Source organism: Carcharodon carcharias, chromosome 11 (genome assembly GCF_017639515.1).
Source record: "Carcharodon carcharias isolate sCarCar2 chromosome 11, sCarCar2.pri, whole genome shotgun sequence".
Lineage (NCBI taxonomy): Eukaryota > Metazoa > Chordata > Chondrichthyes > Lamniformes > Lamnidae > Carcharodon > Carcharodon carcharias.
The window spans coordinates 51,627,399-51,649,741 of record NC_054477.1 but is presented as its reverse complement, the minus strand read 5'-3'; the positions used below and the strand labels follow the sequence as shown (position 1 = coordinate 51,649,741).

Sequence of the window (22,343 nt, the reverse complement as noted above, 5' to 3'; positions counted from 1 at the left end):
ATTTAGCTGCTGCAGACTCAGTACACAATTCCAACCATCTCAATGCACTGTTACCACCAGAATGCCTACAACATGGATCACGAGATAGTTTGGTTAGTGGGCATGATTCAACAATGCAGAGTCTAGTTTCTATTTGTCTGCAAGAACATCTGTCTTTGTTATTAAGGGCCCATGGGTGAAAATTTAATGTGCACAATTCCTGTCCCATTGGAAATTAGTAGAAACTATACTGTTGGCAGTTGAATCCTGGTTAACTACCTGTAGGAGTAGAAATCATATGGTGAGTGAATACCTGCTGTCAGCTCTTCATGCCAGCCTGACAGTAAGGAAATGTTTGATCACGTGGAGTGCCTCGAAGGGAGCCACGCTGTAGATGCGAAGAACAAATCAGTGTGTGAAAAAGCATGTTGCTAAATCAAAGTCTAATGATAGATTTTGCTACAACACCTAAACGATGAAGATACAGGAGAGCTATACTGCAGAGGACTGATAACCATGGAAGGGGAAAGAAGATGCAATTGACACAAAACACATAGTCAAAGAATGTATCTGAATATCCACCAGCTTACAGTATGGTGAGCAAGTTCTGCCAATGCACAATATTTCACAACTAAAGCTGGAATTCAGTGTTGGTGGTAAGGTCCTGTTGCAGACCTCCAAAGCAAAGGGGAGGTTTGTGTATGTGTGTGTGTTGTGTTTGGGGCCGGGGTGGGGGGAGCCTTGCTTTGATGGTCAGTGGGACCTGGGGACTGCACCTAGTCAATGGCAGCCAGCTAAAGATCCAGCAGCTCAGTACTGCCTGTAGGAGCAGCGGCCATTTCGGGGTCTGCAACTGGAGGAGGAGGGTGCAGTGATGGACGTACACCCTCAATCAGCTAAGTGGGTTCTGGGGGTGCTGGGAACCAACAGGCAGGCTCCAATGAGGGGGCTCAGACTGGAAATGAGGGCAGTTGCTACGAGGAGGCCATTATAGTTGAATGCCCCACCGTGGGCCAAACAAAGAGTTCCCGAATAGGCAGCCACTCCTCCCCCTCTGCGCTGCCTGCATGGTAGCGGAGAGATGATGGGCAGGCCACCAACACCTTCCCTCACCTCCCAGCCTATCCCCAGAGAGCTGGTGAAATCCAACCCTAAATAACAAAAGTGCAGTAAGTGGAGGCATTTACTCCCAAAGTAGAGCTGGCAAAGTTAGATAACTAGGTAATTTGGGGGTTTTCACGTTCTCAGCAGCATTTACTAGATGCTTTTGGAGCTTTGTGACCAGGTGAGGTTTATGCCCAAGTAGGTTGGATAAACAATGTTTGAGGTGGTGACCATTTAAAATGATAAATAAATTTACTTAAGGTGTTATGCATGTGAAAGACAAGTCTTTGATCTACTTAATTAAAGGTGACATTTAAGACATTACTCCACCTGAAGTTCCATATCAATGAGTGTAATTTCCAGCATCTAGAAGTCACAAGTCTGAGTCTCTCTTTTCTCTCCTCTTAGGCAGACCCACAGGATATAGGGTGACTTGCTTCCACAATGGTTCGATGGGTTCTGACATTGCTGACAAATCCAATGCATGATCTGCAGACTCTGCCACATGCCGAGTAGATGATGCTTTAATGGTTGGGTGGATGGGTTGTTTTGAGGTTTGTGCCCTCCCTCTGATGCCTCGACTTTATCTCTGCATTTTCATGATGAAGTCTCTTGATGTGTTTGGTGCCTTCCTGAATGAGCCTTCTCCATTTTGGTTGGTCACAAGCCAGGAACTCCCATGAATTGGCAAGGATATTTGATCTCTTCAGGGATGCTTTAAGGACACCCCTAAAGTGTTTCTGTTGTCTTCCTAGGAGTCTAATGCCCGGAATCCAGTCACGGCAGAACAGTTGCTTCAGGAGTTTGGTATCAGGCATACCAACAACATATCCCACCTTGTGGAAATGGTTTTATGTGATTAGTGCCTCAACGCTGGGTAAGTTGGTTTGGGAGAGGATGCTGCTGTTGGATCACCTTTCTTGCAAAAGAAGAACTTATGTCTGTACATTATGCAGCGATCCTCTGCGGTTAAGAGTTACGGCACCGTAAAGAGAACCTTATTATACAATTGGATGTGAGACAGAATCTGGAAATGCTCAATGCTGATAGACATAAAAAATGGAAAACTGTTTCATTCATCAGCAATGAGCACCAAAAAACCCCCCAAAAACTGGATTAAAACAACAGTTATTCCAACTCAAATTTAGTTTTCCAGTGATGGCTAAAACTTGAACTAGTAAAAGACAAGAAGTTGGTTAACAAATGGATAAAAGGTGTCTGCCTTTAGTTTTAAAAACCTAATTATTTCCTTCATAGTCATGAAATCTGCCAAGACACGATAATGGGGCAGAAGAGCACTTGAGAAACAATCCACTCGGCACTTCTGGCTGAAGATTGTAGCAAATGCTTTGGCCTTATCTCTTACATGGGCATGTTGGGCTCCTCCATCATTGAGGATGGGAATATTTGTAGAGCCTCCTCCTCCAGTGAGTTGTTTAATTGTCCACCACCATTCACGACTGGATGTGGCAAGACTGCAGAGCTTAGATCTGATCCGTTGATTGTGGGATCACTTAGCCCTGTCTATCGCTTGCTGCGTATGCTGTTTGGCATGCAAGTAGTCCTGTGTTATCACTTCACCAGGTTTTCACCTCATTTTTAGGTCTGCCTGGTGCTGCATCTGGCATCCCCTTCCACAGTCTTCATTGAACCAGGGTTGAGCCCCAGGCTTTACGGTAATGGTAGAGTGGGGGATATGCTGGGCCATGAGGTTACAGATTGTGTTCGAGTACAATTCTGCTGCTGCTGCTGATGGCCCACAGCACCTCATGGGTGCCCAGTCTTGAGTTGCTAGATCTGTTCGAAATCTATCCCATTTAGCACAGTGGTAGTGCCACACAACACGATGGAGGGTATCCTCAAGGTGAAGGCGGGACTTTGTCTCCACAATGACTGGGTGATGGTCACTCCTACCATACTGTCATGGACAGATGTATCTGCGGCTGGTTGGTGAGGATGAGTTCACGTATGTTTTTCCCCTCTGTTGGTTCCCATACTTCCTGCCACAGACCCAGTCTCGCAGCTATGTCCTTTCAGATAGCCAGCTCGGTAATGGAGTGGTGCTACTGAGCTATTCTTGGTGATGAATATTGAAGTCCCCCACCCAGAGTACATTCCTTGCCCTTGCCTCCCTCAGTGCTTCCTCCAAGTGACGCTCAACATGGAGGAGCACTGATTCGTCTGTTGGAGGGGGGGGCAGTATGTGGTAATGAGCAGGAAGTTTCCTTGCCCATGCTTGACCTGATGCCATGACACTTCATGGGGCCCGGAGTCGATGTTGAGGATTCCCAGGGAAACTCCCTCCCGACTGTACACCACTGTGCCACCACCTCTGCTGGGTCTGTCCTGCTGGTGAGGCAGGACATACCCAGGGTTGGTGATGGTGGTGTCTGGGTAATTACCTGTAAGTGTGAGTCCGTGAGGATGACTATCAGGCTGCTGCTTGACTAATCTGTAAGACAGCTCTCCCAATTTTGGCATTAGCGCCCAAATGTTAGGAAGGAGGACTTTGCAGGGTCGACAGTGTCAAGTTTACCGCTATCGTTTCTAGTGCGTAGGTCGATGCTGGGTGGTCCGTTCGGTTTCATTCCTTTTTTGAGACTTGATAATAGTTTGATACAACTGAGTGGCCTGCTCAAGCATTTCAGAAGGCATTTAAGAAAAACCACATTGCTGTGGATCTGGAATTACATAGGCCAGACCAGGAAAGGACAGATTTCCTTCCCTAACAGCATTAGTGAACCAGTTGGGTTTTTACAAAAAAAAATCGACAATGGTTTCATGGTCATCATTAGACTTTTAATTCCAGATTTTTATTGAATTCAAATTCCAGTGTCTGCTGTGGCAGGATTCGAATACAGGTCCTCAGAGAATTGCCCTGGGTCTCTGGATTACTTGTACAGCAACAATACCACTATGCCATCGCCTTGCAGAAATCTTGACTGGTAGCAGCACATATCGACGTGGTTAGCTTGGGCTTCACAAACAGGGGTTACATAGGATATACAGCGCATAACCCAAACAGTTCATGCTGGTGTACATGCAACACTTGATTCTCCTATTCCCTTCTACTTCAAATGTTTGTTCAGGTTCCCCTTAAATGCGTCCGTATTATTTGCTTCAAGTAATGCATCCGTACTATACCCTCCAACTACTCTCTGTGGTAGCAAGTTCCACATTCTTAACACCCTTTCAGACAAGTAATTCCTTCTGAATTCCCTGTTGGATTTCTTGGTGGTTATCTTTTATTTATGGCCTCTAGTTATGCTCTGCCCCAAAAGAGTAAACATGCTCTCTGTATTCACTCTATCAAAATATTTTTATAAATTTAAAGACCTCACCCCTCAACCTTTTTTCAAGAGGAGACCAGCGTGTCCATCTTTTCCCGATATGTATATCCACACATTTCTGGTATCATCCTCATAAATCCTCTCTGCACCCTCTCCAGTGTTTCTATATCTTTTTTATAATATGGTGACTAGAACTGCAGAAGGTGCTCTTTAGAGTGTTCTAGCCAAAGTTCGGTATTAATTCAACATAAATTCCCTCCTTTTCTGGCTTACCCCTCTAAAAATAAAGCCTACTGCTCAATTTGCTTTTTTTTTAAAAAAATGGCCTTGTTAACCTGTGGCACAATTGTTAGTGATTGGCATAGCTGTACCCAGAGATCCCTTTGTTCCTCTACCCCACCTAGACTTGTACCTTCCAAGTAATAAATGACCTACCTAGTCTTCGTAACTAGAAGGTAGTACATTTTTGGTATGTGTTGAACTTCATTTGCCAATTATTTGCACATTCTGCCAGGTTATTAGTGTCTTCCTATAATTTATTACAGTCCTCCCCAGTATGGACGAGCCCCCAATTTGGTGTCATCCACAAATTTAGAAGCTGTTTTGATTCCTAAGTCCAAATTGTTAATGTAAATGGTGAACAGCAGTGGTCCCAGTACTGATCTTTGTGCAGCACCACTTCCCACCTTCTGTCACTAGGAATGATTGTCCTTTGGTACTCCCACTCTCTGCTTTCTGTCTCGAGGTCAATGCACAATCCATTCTGCCACTTTGCCCCTGACTCCATATTCTCTCACCTTATTCATTAGTGTATTACGGGCACCTTATTGAAGGCCTTTTGAAAATCCAGAAAATTACTGATGTTCTGATGAAGGATCATCATTGATCTGAAACAAGAACTCTGTTTCTCTGCAGATGCTGCCTTACCTATTGAGTATTTCTAGCATTTTCTCTTTTTATTACAAAGACAAACTGCCTTGCTCTTATTTGAAAAGTTGCTGTGGGATTTTTTTTGTGTCTGAGAAAAGATGGAGCCATACTTCTTAAAAAATATGGCACACTTCTAACTATGCAGTACCACTTCAGTACTGAAGTCAACTGCAGCATAGAGTTTCTGCTCAAGTCTCTGGATTGGGAGATGCACTGACAGCCTTATGACTCAGAGGCCAGAATTCTCCCCACTTGCCTGGATGTGTGCAGCTTCAACAACACTCAAGAAGCTCAACACTACCAGGCCAAAGCAGTCTGCTTGATTGGCCCCCATTCACCACCTTCAACGTCAATTCACTCCATTACTGCGCATATGGCAGCAGTGTGTACCATCTACAAGATGCACTGCAGGAACTCACCGACCTTCCTTTGTCAGCATCTTCCAAACCTGTGGCCTCTATCACCTAGAAGGACAAGGGTAGCAGATGCATGGGAACACCACCCCCTCAAGCTCACACCAGAAAAGACAGATAACCCATGGATAAGGACATGTTTCTACACAGATTTTTAGAATCTGGGTCATTTAGAGCATAGCAGGTGGTGGCCATTCAGTCCAGTGTGTCTATGCCCAAGTCAGTTCCATTCCCCCGTTCTATCCTTGTAGCACTGCAAGTTTATTTCCTTCTAATTTCCTTTCAAATCACTGATAGTCTCCACTTCCACCATCCACTTCCACCATCCTCATGGGCAGCGAGGTCCGGGTCATTCCATTTGTTGCATAAACAAGTTCTTCCTCACATTTCCCCTGCATCTCTTGCCCAGAACCATAAATCTATGCCCCCCAGTCCATGTACCATCAACTAATGGAAACAGTTCTTCATTTTCTACTTCATTGAAACCCGCCATAATCTTGTACAGCTCTACCAAATCTCCTCTCAATCTCCCTTGCTCCAAGGAGAACAACCCAACCTAACTTTTGTAGCTTAAAACCCCCCATCCCCAGGACCATTCTGGGTAAATCTCTTCTGTGCCCTCCCAAGAACCCTCATATACTTCCTAAAGTGTGGTGACCAGAACTAGATACAATACTTGATCTGTGGAGTAACCAGAGTTTCATAATGGTCAGCGTAACTTCCCTGATTTTGTACTCAAATATCTCTATTTATGAAGCCCAAGATCCCATATAATTTGCTAACCACTTATTTTATTCTTTCATCCCTACTTGCCCTTAAGATGTTGGTAGTGAGCTGTCTTCTTGAACTGATGCAGTCCATGTAATGTAGATAAATCAACAGTGCTGTTAGAAAGGGAGTTCCAGTGAAGGAACAGTGATATAGTTCCAAGTCAGAATGGTGTGTATGTTGGATGGGAACTTGCAGGTGGTGGTGTTCCCATGCATCTGCTACCCTTGTCCTTCTAGCAGGCTGCTTTGTCCTGGATAGTGTTGAGCTTCTTGAATGTTTTTGGAGCTGCACGCATCTAGGCTAGTGGGGGGTATTCTATCACACTCTTGACCTGGGCCTTGTACATGGTGGACAGGCTTTGGGGAGTCAGGTGGTGAGTTGCTCTCCATTGAATTCCCAGCTTCTGACCAGTTATTGTAGCCACAGTATTTATATGGCTGCTTCAGTTCAGTTTCTGGTCAATGGTAACCCCAGGATGTTGATAGTGGGGGATTCAGCAATGGTAATGTCATTGAACGTCAAAGGGAGATGGTTGGATTCTTTCCTGTTGAAGATGGTCATTGCCTGACCCTTGAGTCATGCGAATGTTACTTGTCAGCCCAAGCCCAAATTCTGTCCAAGACTTTCTACACATGGGTACGACTGCTTCAGTACCTGAGGCGTCGCAAATGGTGAACATTATAGTCATCAGCGAACATCTCCACTTCTGACCTTATGATGGAGTGAAGATCATTAACCAAGCAGCTCATGATGGTTGAACCTAGGACATTACCTGAGGAGCTCCTGCAGTGATATTGTGGGACTGAAATGACTGACCTCCAACAATTACAGACATCTTCCTTTGTGCTTTGTATGGCTCCAACCAACAGAGAATTTACCCCCAATTCCCATTGACTCCAGCTTTGTTAGGGCTCCTTGGTGCCACACTTGGTCAAATGATGCCTTAATGTCAAGGGCAGTCATTCTCGTCTCACCTCTGGAGTTCAGCTCTTTTGTCCATATTTGAACCAAGGCTGCAATGTGCTCAGGAGCAGAGTGACCCTGGCAGAACCCAAAATGAGCGTTTGTGTGCAGGTTATTGCTAACTAAGTACCACTCGATAGCACTGTCGACAACCCCATCTGTCTCATTACTAATAATCCAGAGTAGACTAATGGGGCAGTAATTGGTCAGGCTGGATTTGTCCTGCTTTTTTTTGCAGGTAGAATTCATCTGACATGCATTACCACCTTCTTTTGTTTCATCATATTCACCATCTCCATCCTCATCAGCCCTGTCTTCTGGTTCCCCTATCTTTCGTCTTTGTTGCAATGTACCTAGTTTGTAACTAAAGTTTCGCCTCTTTAAAGGTCACCCATTGTTCCATTACAGCTTTCCTTTCAGTCTTGGTTCTATTTTAGCCCTAACTAGACCCCTTCCTTTCCATCAAAATTAGCCTTCTTCTAATTCAGACACCGACTTTAGATTGTTCCTTGCTGTTCTGCATTACCAATTTAAATCTTAAGATACAATGATCACTCTTAGTCAAGTGTTTCCCAAAGACACTTGGCACACCTCATTCCCAAGCACCAGATGCACCAATGCCTCCTTTCTAGTTGGACCAAGAACATACTGGTCATGGAAGCTGTCCTGAACAGATTTCAGAAATCCCTTTACTCTAACAGGACCCCAAATCGATGTTTGGGTAAAGTCCCATAATATCACCACTCTATCGTTCTTGTATATGTCCATGGTTTCCATGCAGACTTGGCCCTCTATTTCTCTCTGACCATTTGTCGGCCTATAGAATATCCGTGAGAAGCATGATCATAGCCTTTGTGCTTCTCAACTCACAAATGGATTCTGTCTTTGTCCCCTCAAAGGCATCCCTTCTTTCAGTACACACAGAAGTGACAAAATTTGCAGTTAAATCAGTTGAAGTCATATTTTCTTTGTACAAAACAGTAGGAATAGTCATTAAACAGGAAAACACAGAGGCAGAATTTGTTTAATTTTTAAATATCCAAAACCACATAAGAACTAAAGTAATGCAATAAACAGCAAGTAATTTTTTTCAAAAATGTATTTTAGTTTGTTTGATTTGACTGCTAAGTAAGAAGGGCTTATCATTTATAGAATCTCTTCAAAATTGGCAGATCAATGTGACATCAACTTGAAGACCAACTAAAAGCTAAACTTGGAGATCTGAGTGTTCATATTCCAAGGCTGCACAGTAGAGGCAAACTGGTTTCTTCTAAATATGCTAAGATGATTCATGAGAACTAACTTGTTCTGCCAATGTGATCAAGCTTATTTCACAATATAAAATGGAGTCAGCGCATCCTGCACAGACGCTGTCAATCAAGCAAGCAAATGCTCTACTTCAACTTCTTGTGACTATAAAAAAGGATTGGAATAGCTTTGTGAGGCTGTACCCTTTTTGTTCCACCAGCCTTTTTAAAAAATTCATTCTTGGGATGTGAGTATTGCTGACAAGGCCAGCATTTATTGCTTATCCTTAATTGCTCTTGAGGTGTTGGTGGTGAGCTGCATTAAATAAACCGCTGCACTCCGTGTAGTGTAGATACACCCAGGTGTTATTAGAAGGCAGTTCCAGGATTTTGACTCAGCAACAGTGAAGGGGTGACTGTATAGTTCTAAGTCAGGATGATGTGTTTGGGAGGGGATGGTGGTGTTCCCATGCACTTGCTCTTCTAGGTGCTAGAGGTCTCAGGTTTCAAAGGTGCTGCTATCTTGCTACACACCTCTCAAATGCTGCCACTGAACATTTTGGTAAATATTCAGGATCTCCAAAGCTGCCAACTGTCGCTTTGAAAGAAGTTACGGCTATATGACTTCCAACTAAAGCTATGCTCTATGGCCATATATTACTCTCAAAATTGCTCCCTTAGTTTTTGGATCCTCATTTGACTCTTGGTCAATTAACTTAGCTCTTCAGGGCTCTGTTCTCTCTTCCTTTCTGTTCCTTAATATTAATAACCTTGTTCACCTCTGTCCACTTTTTCCACAAATTCCACTCTGCTTTCAATAAGAGGCACATGGTCACTTTGGCCTAAGTGTGACAGAGACCGAGTGAGTATATTTGGGAATTCGGTGCATGGGGGAGAAAGAGATATTTTAGGGAAGGTTTACTGAAGAAGTGTGACTCTTCTGAGTGCTGGGAGTTGGGTAATTAAGGGAGTTAGGGAAAGAAGGGAAAGAGGTATTCTTTTGCTTTCGAACTTTCTAAGCCTTCAGCAAGTGGTTGTACTCTGCTACAGCGAAGAAGCTCGTTATTTGCTGAGTACCCAGTAAATGACTAAGGTTTATTCTATTCCTCAAGTTCAAAATAGTCTAACAACTGGTGATAAGGTTAATAAAATTTATAAAAACAAAAGTAAAAAAGATAATTGAATAAAATAATTAAATAGTTAGAGCACATTAAGGATGTCAGGACAGGTGATGTGTCACAGCTGCAGCATGCGGGAGCTCCTGGATGCCAATTTGATCTAGGGCAAACACCTATTCAGTAAGTGTTAGAAGTCTGAGGCGCTTCAGCTCAGAGTTTGAGCTGGAGGCTGAACTACAGACACTGCACAGTGGGAGGAGGGGGGTGGCCGCCGGGGGCGGGAAGCTCCCTGGATTCTTTGTACCAGGAGGCAGTCACCTCTCTTAGGACAGGGTCTTCAGATTTGGAGAGTGGTCAGGGACAGGAGAGTGTGACTGTGAGTGAAGCAGATAGGATGACTCCATAGGGTAGAAGTGCAGGAGCCTCGGCCCTTGCACTTGTCCAACAGGTGAGAGATTTTTCCAACTTATTTGGATGAGAGTGGGGGCTGCATGGGGTGGATCAGTTAACTGGCCATGGCACCATGGTACAGGAAGCCATTCAAGTGGGGAAAGCAAAAAAGAATGTAGTACTAGTGGGGGGATAGTGTAGTCAATGGGATCGACACTGTTATCTGCAGCAAAGAGCGTGAGTCCAGATGGCTGTGTTGCCTGCCTGGTGCCAGGGTTTGGGACATCTGCTCGGGGCTGGAGAGGAACTTGCAGTGGGAGCAGAGGACCCAATTGTCATGGTCCATGTAGGTACTAACGACATAGGCAGGACAAAGGAGGTGGTTCGGCATAGTCAGTATGAGGATCTAGGCACCAAATTAAGAAGCAGAACCATAAGTTCATAATCTCTGGATTATTACCTGAGCCACATGCAAATTGGCATAGGACAAATAAGATTAGGGAGATGAATGTGTGGCTCAAAATTTGGTGTGGGAGAAGTGGGTTCTGGTTCATGGGGTACTGGCACCAGTACTGGGGAAAGTGGGATCCATACCGTTTGGATGGTCTACACCTTAACCATGCTGGGACCGGTGTTCTTGCGAGCTGCATAACTAGTGAAGTAGAGACGGTTTTAAACTAAATATGGGGGCAAAGAATCAAATTTGGGAGGATGTGTAAATCAAAGAGCAAAAACAAGCCAAAAGAAGAGGGTATTATTACGGGAAATGAAAAGCAGACCGTGACAGGAGGGGATAGAGAGTACAAATCTAACAGTAAATCAACAGATAAAACTAGAGATTATAAAAAGAATAAAAGGATAAAGCTAAAGGCTTTGTTTCTGAAGCACGTAGTTTTGTAAACAAAACAGATAAACAGAGCGTACATAGAAATAAATAATAATGATTTGATAGCCATTACAGAAACATGGCTACAGGAGGACATGGATTGGGACCCGAATATTTAAGGGTGCAGATATTTAGGAAGGACAGGAAGTGAGGAAAAGGTAGAGTGTTGGCTCTGTTAGTTAATGATGGTATTAGCACAATAGAGAGGGATGATCCAAGTTCAGGAAACCAGGATGTGCAAACGGTTTGGGTGGAGTTGAGAAATAGTAAAGGCAAGAAGTCACTTGTGGGAGTTGTGTACAGGCTCCCTAACAGTAACCACATGGTAGGGCTGAGCATAAAGGAAGGAATAATTGGAGCTTGTTAGAAAGGTACGGTAATAATCATGGGAGATTTTAATTTACATCCAGACTGGAAAAGTCAGATGGGCAAAGATAGCCTAGATGAGGAGTACATTGAATGTTTTCAAGATAGTTTCTAAGAATAGCAAGTTCTGGAGCCAACCAAGCAAGCAAGCTATACTTGATCTGGTATTGTACAAGGAGATGGGATTAATTCATTATCTCAGTGAAAGCGCCCCTAGATAGCAGCAACCATAATATAATTGAATTTTACGTTTCGTTTGAGGGAGAGAGGAGTGGGTCTGCGACTAAGTTCTTAAACTTAAATAAGGGAAATTATGACAGCATGAAAGCTGAGCTGGCTGAAGTGAATTGGTAAATTAGGTTAAGGGATAGGTCAATAGAAATGCAGTGGCTAATATTTAAGGGCTATTTCAGAATGCACAGAATAGATACTTTCCAATGAGTAAGAAAACGTCCAAGAGATTGCCACACCATCCATGGTTAACTAGAAAGGTTATAGATAGTATTAAACTTAAGAAAAAGCATGTAATTGTGTGAAGGCAGGTGGCAGGTCAGAAGATTGGACAGGATATAAGGAACAGCAAAGAATGACTAAAGTACTAATATGAAGGAAAAATTAGAGTATGAGAGAAGGCTAGCTAGAAATATAAAAATAGGTGGTAAGAGTTTTTATATACTCTTTAAAAAAAGAATCAAGTTAGCAAAGTGAGTGTTGGTCCTATAGAAAGTGAGTCTGGGGAATTGATAATGGAAAACAAGGAGATGGCAGATGAATTGAATAGGTATTTTGCATCAGTTTTCACTATAGAGGATACAAGTAACACCCCAGAAGCAGCTTTAAACCAGGAAATGGAAGGGAGGGAGGGACTCAGGAAAATTATAATCACTAGAGAAGTGGTACTGAGTAAATTGTTAGAGCTGTGGGCTGACAAGGGCCAGGATCCTGATGAACTTCATCCTAGGGCTTTAAAAGAAGTGTCTGGTGAGATAGTTGATGCATTGGTTTTAATTTTCCAAAACTCCCTAGATTCAGGGAAGGTCCCATTAGATTGGAAGATAGCAAATGTAATTCCATTATTCAAAAAGGCAGGGAGACAGAAAGCAGGAAACTACAGGCCAGTTAGCTTAACATCTGTCGTAGGGAAAATGTTCGAAGATATTATTAAAAAAGTTTTAGCAGGGCACTTGGATAAGCTCAAGGTTATCAGGCAGAGTCAACATGGTTTTGTGAAAGGGAAATAGTGTTTAACTAACTTATTGGAATTCTTCGAGAAACTAATATGTGCTGTGGATAAAGGGGAACCGTGGATGTACTGGCATTCGATTTCCAGAAGGCATTTGATAAAATGCCACATTAAAGGTTATTGCGGAAAATAAAAGCTCATGGCAGAGGGGGTAATATATCGGCAAGGCTAGAAGATTGGCTGGCTAACAGGAAACAGAGAGTAGGCGTAAATGGGTCCTTTTTAGGTTGGTTAAGATATAATGATCGGTGTGCCAGAGTTCAGTGCTGGGACCTCAACTGTTTACAATTTATATTAATGACTTGGATGGAGGGATGATGGGATGGTTTCCAAATTTTATGATGAGACAAAGATAGATAGGAAAGTAATTTGTGAAGAGGACATAACCTATCTATATCTTTTTGTAGCCTCCTTAAGTGATTGGGCAAAGATTTGGCAAACAGAGTATAATTGGGAAAATGTGAAATTGTCCATTTTGGCTGGAAGAATAAAATAGAAGCATATTATCTAAATGGCGAGATTTCAGAGCTCTGAGGTGCAGAGGGATCTGGGTGTCCTAGTGCATGAATCACAAAAGGTTAATATGCAGATACAGCAAGTAATTAAGAAAGTACATAGAATGTTATCATTTATTGCAAGGGGAATTGAATACAAAAGTAGGGAGGATATGCTTCAGTTGTACAGGGCCCTGGTGAGACCACATTTGGAGTACTGTGTACATTATTGGTCTCCTTATTTAAGGAAGGATGTAAATACATTGGAAGCAGCTCACAGAAAGTTTACCAAGTTAATACCTGGAATGTTGGGTTCTCTTATGAAGAAAGGTTGGACAGACTAGGCTTGTATCTGCTGGACTTCAAAAGAGTAAGAGGAGACTTGATTGAAACATATAAAGATCCTGAGGGGTCTTGACAGGGTGGATTTGGAGAGGATGTTTCGTCTTGTGGGAGAATCTAAAACTACGGGTCACTGTTTAAAAATAAAGGGGTCGTCCATTTAAAACAGAGATGAGGTGAAAAAACAAAAACAGAAACAGAAATACCCTGGAAAAACTCAGCAATTAAAGCTAATGGAATGCCATGATTTATTACAAGAGGAATTGAACATTAAAGGAAGGCTGTTATGCATCATATTGGTACAGCCTTGCCCTGGAAATACTCTTCTCCGCCGATGCTGCCAGACCTGCTGAGTTTTTCCAGGGTATTTGTGTTTCTGTTTTTGTTTTGGATTTCCAGCATCCGCAGTTTTTTGTTTTTATATCTATAGAGATGAGGTGAATTTTTTTTCACTCAGGGGGTCGTGACTCTTTGGAACTCTCTTCCTCCACCTTCTGAGGCAGAGTTCCAAAGTCGCAGAATCTTCAGAAAAGTTTCTTCCCATCTCTGTCCTAAAAGGGCGACCCCTAATTTTAAAACAATGCCCCCTTGTTCTGGACTCAGCCACGAGAGGAAACATCCTCTCCACATCCACCTTGTCAAGACCATTCAGGACCTTATATATTTCAATCAAGTCACCCCTCACTTTTCTAGACTCCGGTAGAAACAAGTTCAGTCTGTCTAACCTTTCCTCATAAGACAACCTGCTCATTCCAGGTATCAATCTAGTAAACCTCCTCTGAACCACCTCCAACACATTCACTTCGTTCCTTAAGAGAGAGCAAAGCTGTACCAATATGATGCATAACAGCCTACCTTCAATGTTCAATTCCTCTTGTAATAAGTCATAGCATTCCATTAGCCTTAATTACTTGTTGTACCCGCATACTAACTTTTGTGACTCATGCACAAGAACACCTAGATTCCTCTGCACCTTGGAATTCTGCAGTCGTTTTCCATTTAAGTAGTACTCTGCTTTTTTATTCTTCCTGCCAAAGTGAACAACTTCACAATTCCCCACATTATACTTCATCTGCCAGATTTTTGCCCACTCACTCAACCTATCCATATCCATTTGGAACCCCATATCCTCTTCACAACATACAAAGATAGGTAGGAAAGTGTCATCTGCAAAGTTAGCTACCAGGCCTTCGCTTCCCTCATCTAGGTGATTGATATAAATTGTATAAGGTTGAGGACCCAGCACAGACCTCTGTAGGACTCACTCGTTACATCCTGCCAATCAGAAAAAGACTCATTTATGCATACTCTGGCTGGCTGGCAGAAAACAATCTTCTTTCCATGCTAATTTCCCCTACACCATGAGCAGTAAACTTTGATGTGTAACAAATGCCTTCTGGAAATCCAAGTACTTAGTTATCAATGTACTTATCAGTGTGCAACTCCATCAGTTTGCTCAGTACTGCTTCCCTAGTGATTGCAATTTCACCAAGTTCCTCTCTCCCTTCCGCCTCCTGATTTACAGCTCTTACTGGAATGTTTTCTGTATCCTCTATAGAGAAGACAACCAAAATATTTGTTCATTTAATTTGCCAATTCCTTATTATCTAGTATCAAGTCCCCATTGTCACTCTCTTGAAGACCAACATTTACTTTACTTTTTGCCTTTTTAAATATCTGTAGAAATCTTGCTTTCTTTTTTTTTACATTTCTAGCTAGCTTCCTTTAGCCTGATTAACCTTAGTCATTCTCTGCCATTCATTATATTCTGACCAATCATCTGACCTCCCACTCATCTTTGCAGTTATGTACTTTTTCCTCAAGTTTGATGCTTTCTTTAACTTCTTCAGTTAATCCCCCTAGAATTTTTCTCCATAAAGTAGGAATATATTTATTCTGAGTATTCTGAAATATCCCCTTAAATGTTTGCCACTGTTTCTCTATTGATCTATCCTCTAGCCTAGTATCCCCGTTCACTTCAGCTAGCTCAGCTGTCATGCCCACGTAGTTGCCCTTAAAGTTTAAAATACTAGTCTCAAACCCACTCTTCTCCCTTTCAAACTGGATGTAAAATTCAATCTATTGCGGTTGCTTTTATAATTGTTCCATTATAATTGTTTCACCATTGCTGGCCGTGCCCTCAGTTGCCCTGGCCCCAAGCTCTCCAATGCCCACCCCCCTCGCACACAGCTCTCCATCTCACTTTCCTCATTTAAGACATTTCTTAAAACCTACCTCTTCAAATCAAGCTTTTGGTTATCTGACCGAATATAGCCGTTTGTGACTCGGTGTCATACTTTGTTCATAATGCTCCTGTGAATGCCTTGGCATGTTTCATTACGTTAAAGTGCTATATTTATCGTTGTTATTTACATCTTTAGTCTTTCTTCATCACTGACCTCTCCTCCGATTTCCACCAGGGAGCATGGATTTTCTTTTTGATATTGACTGTCAGCCTTGCTCCATTGGTAGCATTCTTCCCTCAGTCAGAAAATGGAGATTCAAAATCCACAATGGATTTGAACACAAAAATTAAGCTGACACATCAATGTAATTCTGAAGGAATGCTGCATTGTTAGAGATTTCATCTTTTGGAATGAGATGTCTAGTTACTCAATCAAGAGGTTAAAAAAATTGCTGTGTGAATACAGAAGATTTTCCTGATGTTCTAACCAAACTCAACCAACACCACCACCACAATAGATTGGCTTTAAAGATTTTGGCATATTATGGCAAGAGCTGCATTCTGGCATTTATAAGAAAATTACTACATGAAGTTCTACAGTAGTTATACGAACCTTCATTCCACATGAATATCCTTGACAGTTTGAGCCACTTCCGGGATATGTCAAAAATCTCTGCTGCTCAATACATAGCCTTGCCCCCATGTAAAATGTTTACACAAATAATGCACTGACAAATTTGTGTCCAACAAATTAGGTTCAGCACAGCCCAAAAAAAAATCACCTAATATTTATGTGACAGATTTCCAGAGTTAGATGGAGATTTTCTTTGTGATTTTTATTTTTGAATTTTTCTAACTGAGATCTGCAAAATACTTTTAAGTGCTGTCTGTCGCAGAACACACAAAGTAATTTAAGACTAAGTCCCTGGAATAACCTTTTAACTGGGCATATATCTGTTCTGCATAATAATGGAAAAGGAGGTGGCTGCAGTAGGGAAGACACTGCCCTGCACCTCTTTCTGGAATATGTCTTTGCAAAACAGGTCTGAAAAAAGATACAATGGTATGGAGGGATTTTCTTATGAGGAGAGGTTGGGTAGGTTAGGCCTGTACTCATTGGAGTTTAGAAGAATGAAAGGTAACCTTATTGAAACATGTAAGATTCTTAGGGGGCTTGACAGAGTAGATGCGGAGAGGTCGTTTTCCCTTGTGGGAGAGTCTAGACCACAGGGCATAATCTCAGAGAAAGGGGTCAATGAAGAGGAATTTCTTCTCGCAGAGGGTTGTTATCTGTGGCATTCTTTACTACAGAGGGCTGTAGAGCTGAGTCGTTAAGTATATTCAAGGCTGACATAGACAGATTTTTAATCAGTAAAGAATCCAGGGTTATGGGGAAAAGGCAGGAAAGTGGAGTTAAGGATTAGCAGATCAGCCATGATCTCATTGAACATACTCAATGGGCCGGATGTCCCACTTCTGCCCCTACGACTTATGGTTCCTGTCTAGGTTCATCCTGGGAGTTCCAAAATATAGGACGCTGTGTTCTACGGGCTGTCCCCAGGGGGGCACACAGAGATAAACATCAACTGTTGCCTGAGGACTATCAATTCGGTCTAAGGCACTCTTTGGTCTGCCCAAAACCTTCTGGTCTCCCAGTGTAAAGAGCTGTCGACGACTGAATCTTGTAGACTGGCACATTTCAAGGGCCAGGACTATATGTTGAGGGATGCAGTAAAACTTGAGGCAGCTTTTGAAGGCTGCATGGAGAAAGGCTACTTCCAAGGCCCTTCCACTGTAGTACACCAAAGGTTTGGTAACGTTGTATGTTTCACATTCAATAAATATTGTTAATAATCTGCATACTGAAGTGTAGCAAGGCACCTCAGAGTGCCATATAGTGTACTGAAAGAAACACATCTGTTTTGCACTTTTATGCATTGTCAACTTCAAATTATTATGAAATGAATTTTTAGAAATTTTATGAATAAAGGATATTTTTGGAGAAAAATAATGGAAGAGGAAGAGGAGCTTCAGAGACAACAGGCTCTCCCAACTGTGGCCCCATGTCACAAAAAAACGAAAGAATGAAGTGATAGGTACTGCAAACACAATATTCTGTTAAGGATGTTACCTTCAGCAAGATGGTTGTGAATATAATTCAGACATTAATATTAACAATGACTTTTTTGACAATACTGTTGCATGCTGCCTAAATTCACACCAAGGAGACCATGCAAACTCATTGTGTTACAGGACATAGTAATGGCGCACATACATATAGAAATGAATGGCTAAACCAGAAACAAGTTTCGCTCCAGTAAGCCCAGTGGTAAAATATGTCAGGGACCACAAAGAGACAACTGAGTTCACATCCTAACTGAACTGAGATTCACACTCCTGCATTAAGTTTTGGTATTTTTTCCTGCCAGACCAGTAAATAGTGACGTAGCCAACTACTCTGCTTCAGTACTGTCCAAAACATTAGCTAAATGTGGCTAATTGGGAATAGAGATGTAGCTAATTGCATTTCTTATTAGTAAATAAAAAGTTTGAAACACCATATTCATGTCTATTTTAACTGCTTAGGTCAGTAAAATAAGCTGAAATGTAGCACGTGCAAGCGTTTTTTGAGCTGTATGGGTTTTATCATCTTTGGAAAAGATAAGTTTTCTACTAATAAATAGCATATTCAAATCATGACTTGTCATTAATTTCTACCGGACAACACTATATTTCACATGCCACACAAAGAAGCTTCCTCATTTTAACCAAAAAAAAATCAACTAAACAACAATAAAAACATAGTTGTCTTTATTTTCTGATGGGAATACAGATTTTTTTAAAAAAACAGCTTGTAAAAGCATGCAGAGTTTTAACAATTGGACATTTGCACTTATTTTACACCGGTTGTGTGCCAAAGTAGGCAAATGAGTTCTGCAAAAAAATTCAGCACAAGTTCCCTTCAGCAAAACAGGCACAGAAACTGGCATAAATTATGATATAATTCATCATTAAGACATTTGGGACAAATACCTCCTCAGTTCATCTGCTGTTTGAGAGAACTTGTCATGTGCAAACTGGCTGTTATGTTTACGTAAATAAGAGCAGTAACAATATAGCAAAGTAATTTAATTTGCTGTCAAGTACTCTGAGTTGTCCCGAGGACACAATAAGGCACTCCATACAGGCTAGTACGTTTTTCTTACATTCCTGAGAAGGATGAAAGAAAGTATGTGTCCTGTGATAGGCAGTGCCACATCTCCAGCCTCTTCCAACTACAACCGCATGTATCTTTTACCTTATAAATCTATCTACAGTTCATATATACCATCCTACATCCTCTTCTCTTATTGCTACGCATCTGTTTTACAGAAACTAAGATACACCATACTTGAACTCTTTTCTTAGCATCAGAACGCCCAAACACCAGAATTCCTACTTCAAGCTTTGAAAATCTAAGTTTGGCATTGTCTCAGTTTTTTTTCTGATTTATCTCATCACTTGTAAGCCTTGATGGCTTCGGCCCTTCACCTTCTCAATATAAAATGGGCAACCTTCCAGCTTTCACTGCAGCAAGCAGAGAAAGCCTTGTGCTGACTCCACCCATTGAAGCCATGTTTCCCTTACCAGGCAGGCAGACTGCCTATCTGAACCTTTGATGCTATAGATGATCATCACCTGTAGGGAGACTTCAACATCGGTGTTAGAAGTGTCCTCCATAGTTTCTGACAGCGTGTTACTCTTACTTGGACCAAGGTGAATCTGTAAAAACAAAATCATATTTTTACCTTGGGTTTTTAAAACTGTGAACGAACTTAAGTTGTTACAAAGAGCTAATGCAGATGAAGCAAAATCACTTACTGTGGTTACCAGCAGCAAGAAGTGAAGGATACAGGACATTGTTGAAGGATTTGCAAGACTTCCAACCTATACATGCATACTTGTTATAATCGACTATGAACTTTACAACATTATGTATTTATTTTTTGGAAACAATATGGAAATTATTCTATGACTTACCAGATTTTTCAGCAGTTGCAGACAGGGAGATGGTGTTGTCACTAGGCTTTGGTCTGTAGCGATGAGTTATAATACCATTAGGTTTTCTCAAAAGTTTTTATAGGTGGCTTTTTGTGGTGGCCAGCTGGAACTGTTTGCTGATTTGTTGAGGTCATTATTCTTTAGGAAAATCTGATAGATGTTCCGAAGCTTAAAAAAAAATTAGTTAACTTTTCAAATCGACTCTTGGGCTGATTACAGTCTTGGCCCAAACATATGAAAGAGAATGGAATTCCAGATCGACGGTATGAGTGTCCTTGGAATCAAGGCAGCATTTTATTTAATGTGGCATCAAGAAGCTCTAGTAAAATTGAAGTTAGTGGGAAACGGGGAAATCTCTCCAATGGCATAAAGGAAGATGGTCACGATTGCTGGAAACCAATCATCTTTGCCCCTGGGCATTGCTGTAGGAGTTCCTCAGGGTAGTGCCCCAAAGCCAAGCATTTTCAGTTGGTTATCAATGACCTTCATTCCATCATAAGCTCAGGAGTGGAGATGTTTGGTGATGATTGCAGTGTTCGGTTTCATTCACAACAACTTTGCTAACGAAGCAGTTTGTGCCCACACACAGCAAGGCATGACAACAATCAAGCTTGGGCTGATAAACAATAAGGAACATTTATGCCACACAGATGCAAGGCGAAGACTCTCACTTGTTGGTGATAGTCAAACTATATCTCCTTGACATTCAATTATATTACCATCACCAAAACAACAATCAACATATTGGGGGTCAGTGACCAGGTAATGAGCTGGACTAATCATATAAATACTATAGCCAGAAGGTTAGAGACTGGGTATTCTGCAGTGAGTGACACACCTTCTGACTCCTGAAAGCCTTTCCACCATCAGCAAGGTACAAGTCAGGAGTGTGATGGAATACTCACCACTTGCCTGGATGAGTGCCATTCCAATGGCCTATCTAATTGTGGGTGTACATACACCACACAAACTGCAGTGGTTCAAGACAGTGGCTCACCTCCAACTGAACGACAATTTGGGATGAGCAATAAACGTTGGCTGTGCCACAATGCCACATCCCATGAATAAATCAAAAATTACTAACCAGTGCTTAAAATTATGACTTTTTTAAAAAAAGGATTCCTTGTGTTTAAATAATAATTGATTATCAACTTTCACCCCTACAGTTTAAAAAAAACTTTGCATAAATGTGGTTTCCTGGATCACCTTACAGAAGCCACTTTTCACACTACAGAAAGTCACACAGTTCGCAACTTCTTCTTTCATGATTTTGCTAACATGCGCAAAAGTCCTTGTACACACCATCGCCCATCACAGCCCAAAATCATTGTCTATTTGTTGTTTTTAGTTTCCTTAAATTGCAAGTTCTTGTAACAAGCCAATTCTTCATGTGTGTGTATGCACGTGCATGAGAAGGAAAGAAGGCGAGGGCGAGAAAGGGCACGGGCGGGCGAGAGAAAAAAAGAGCGCGCGAGCGGGCGAGAGAAAGAAAGAGCGCGCGAGCGGGCGAGAGAAAGAAAGAGCGCGCGAGCTGCCGAGAGAAAGAAAGAGCGCGCGAGCTGCCGAGAGAAAGAAAGAGCGCGCGAGCTGGCGAGAGAAAGAAAGAGCGCGCGAGCGGGCGAGAGAAAGAAAGAGCGCACGAGCGGGCGAGAGAAAGAAAGAGCGCGCGAGCGGGCGAGAGAAAGAAAGAGAACGCGAGCGGGCGAGAGAAAGAAAGAGAGCGCGAGCGGGCGAGAGAAAGAAAGAGCGCGCGAGCGGGCGAGAGAAAGAAAGAGCGCGCGAGCGGACGAGAGAAAGAGCGTGCGAGCGGGCGAGAGAAAGAGCGCGCGAGCGGGCGAGAGAAAGAGCGCGCGAGCGGGCGAGAGAAAGAGCGCGCGAGCGGGCAAGAAAGAGCGCGCGAGCAAAGAGCGCGCGAGCGGGCGAGAAAGAAAGAGCGCGCGAGCGAGAAAGAGCGCGCGAGCGAGAAAGAGAGCGCGAGCGAGAAAGAGAGCGCGAGCGAGAAAGAGAGCGCGAGCGAGAAAGAGAGCGCGAGCGAGAAAGAGAGCGCGAGCGAGAAAGAGAGCACGAGCGAGAAAGAGAGCGCGAGCGAGAGAGAAAGAGAGCGCGAGCGAGCGAGAAAGCGAGCGAGCAAGTGAGCGAGCGAGAAAGCAAGCGAGCGAGAAAGCGAGCGAGAAAGCAAGCGAGCGAGAAAGCGAGCGAGCGAGAGAGAAAGCGAGCGAGCGAGAGAGAAAGCGAGCGAGCGAGAAAGCGAGCGAGCAAGAGAGAAAGCGAGCGAGAAAGAGAGAAAGCGAGCGAGAAAGAGAGAGCGAGAGAGAGCGAGAGAAAGCGAGAGCGAGAGAGAGAAAGCGAGAGCGAGAAAGCGAGAGCGAGAGAGAGAAAGCGAGAGCGAGAAAGAGAGAGCGAGAGAGACTGAGAAAGAAAAAGCGAGAGAGCGAGAAAGCGAGAGCGAGAAAGCGAGAGAGCGAGAAAGCGAGAGAGCAAGAAAGCGAGAGAGCAAGAAAGCGAGAGAGCGAGAAAGAAAGAGCAAGCAAAAGCGAGCGAGCAAGAGCGAGCGAGCAAGAGCGAGCGAGCAAGAGCGAGC

General features: G+C 42.7%; 1 protein-coding gene across 2 annotated transcripts in view; it reads right to left on the bottom strand.

Moving 5' to 3' along the window:
• The window catches only part of rnf6 (ring finger protein (C3H2C3 type) 6), a 305,285-nt gene that overhangs the window by 20,873 nt on the left and 262,069 nt on the right, over positions 1-22,343 (bottom strand). Inside the window, exons 2-3 of one of the 2 annotated variants that reach the window (XM_041199836.1) lie at positions 19,742-20,378; positions 19,400-19,483 (exon numbers count right to left, since the gene is read on the bottom strand). The exons of the other annotated variant lie outside the window; for it this stretch is intronic. Of the exons in view, the coding sequence (XP_041055770.1) occupies positions 19,400-19,441 (42 nt within the window). The 5' untranslated portion in view covers positions 19,442-19,483; positions 19,742-20,378. The remainder of the gene's footprint in view (positions 1-19,399; positions 19,484-19,741; positions 20,379-22,343) is intronic. 2 annotated transcript variants of the gene reach the window in all.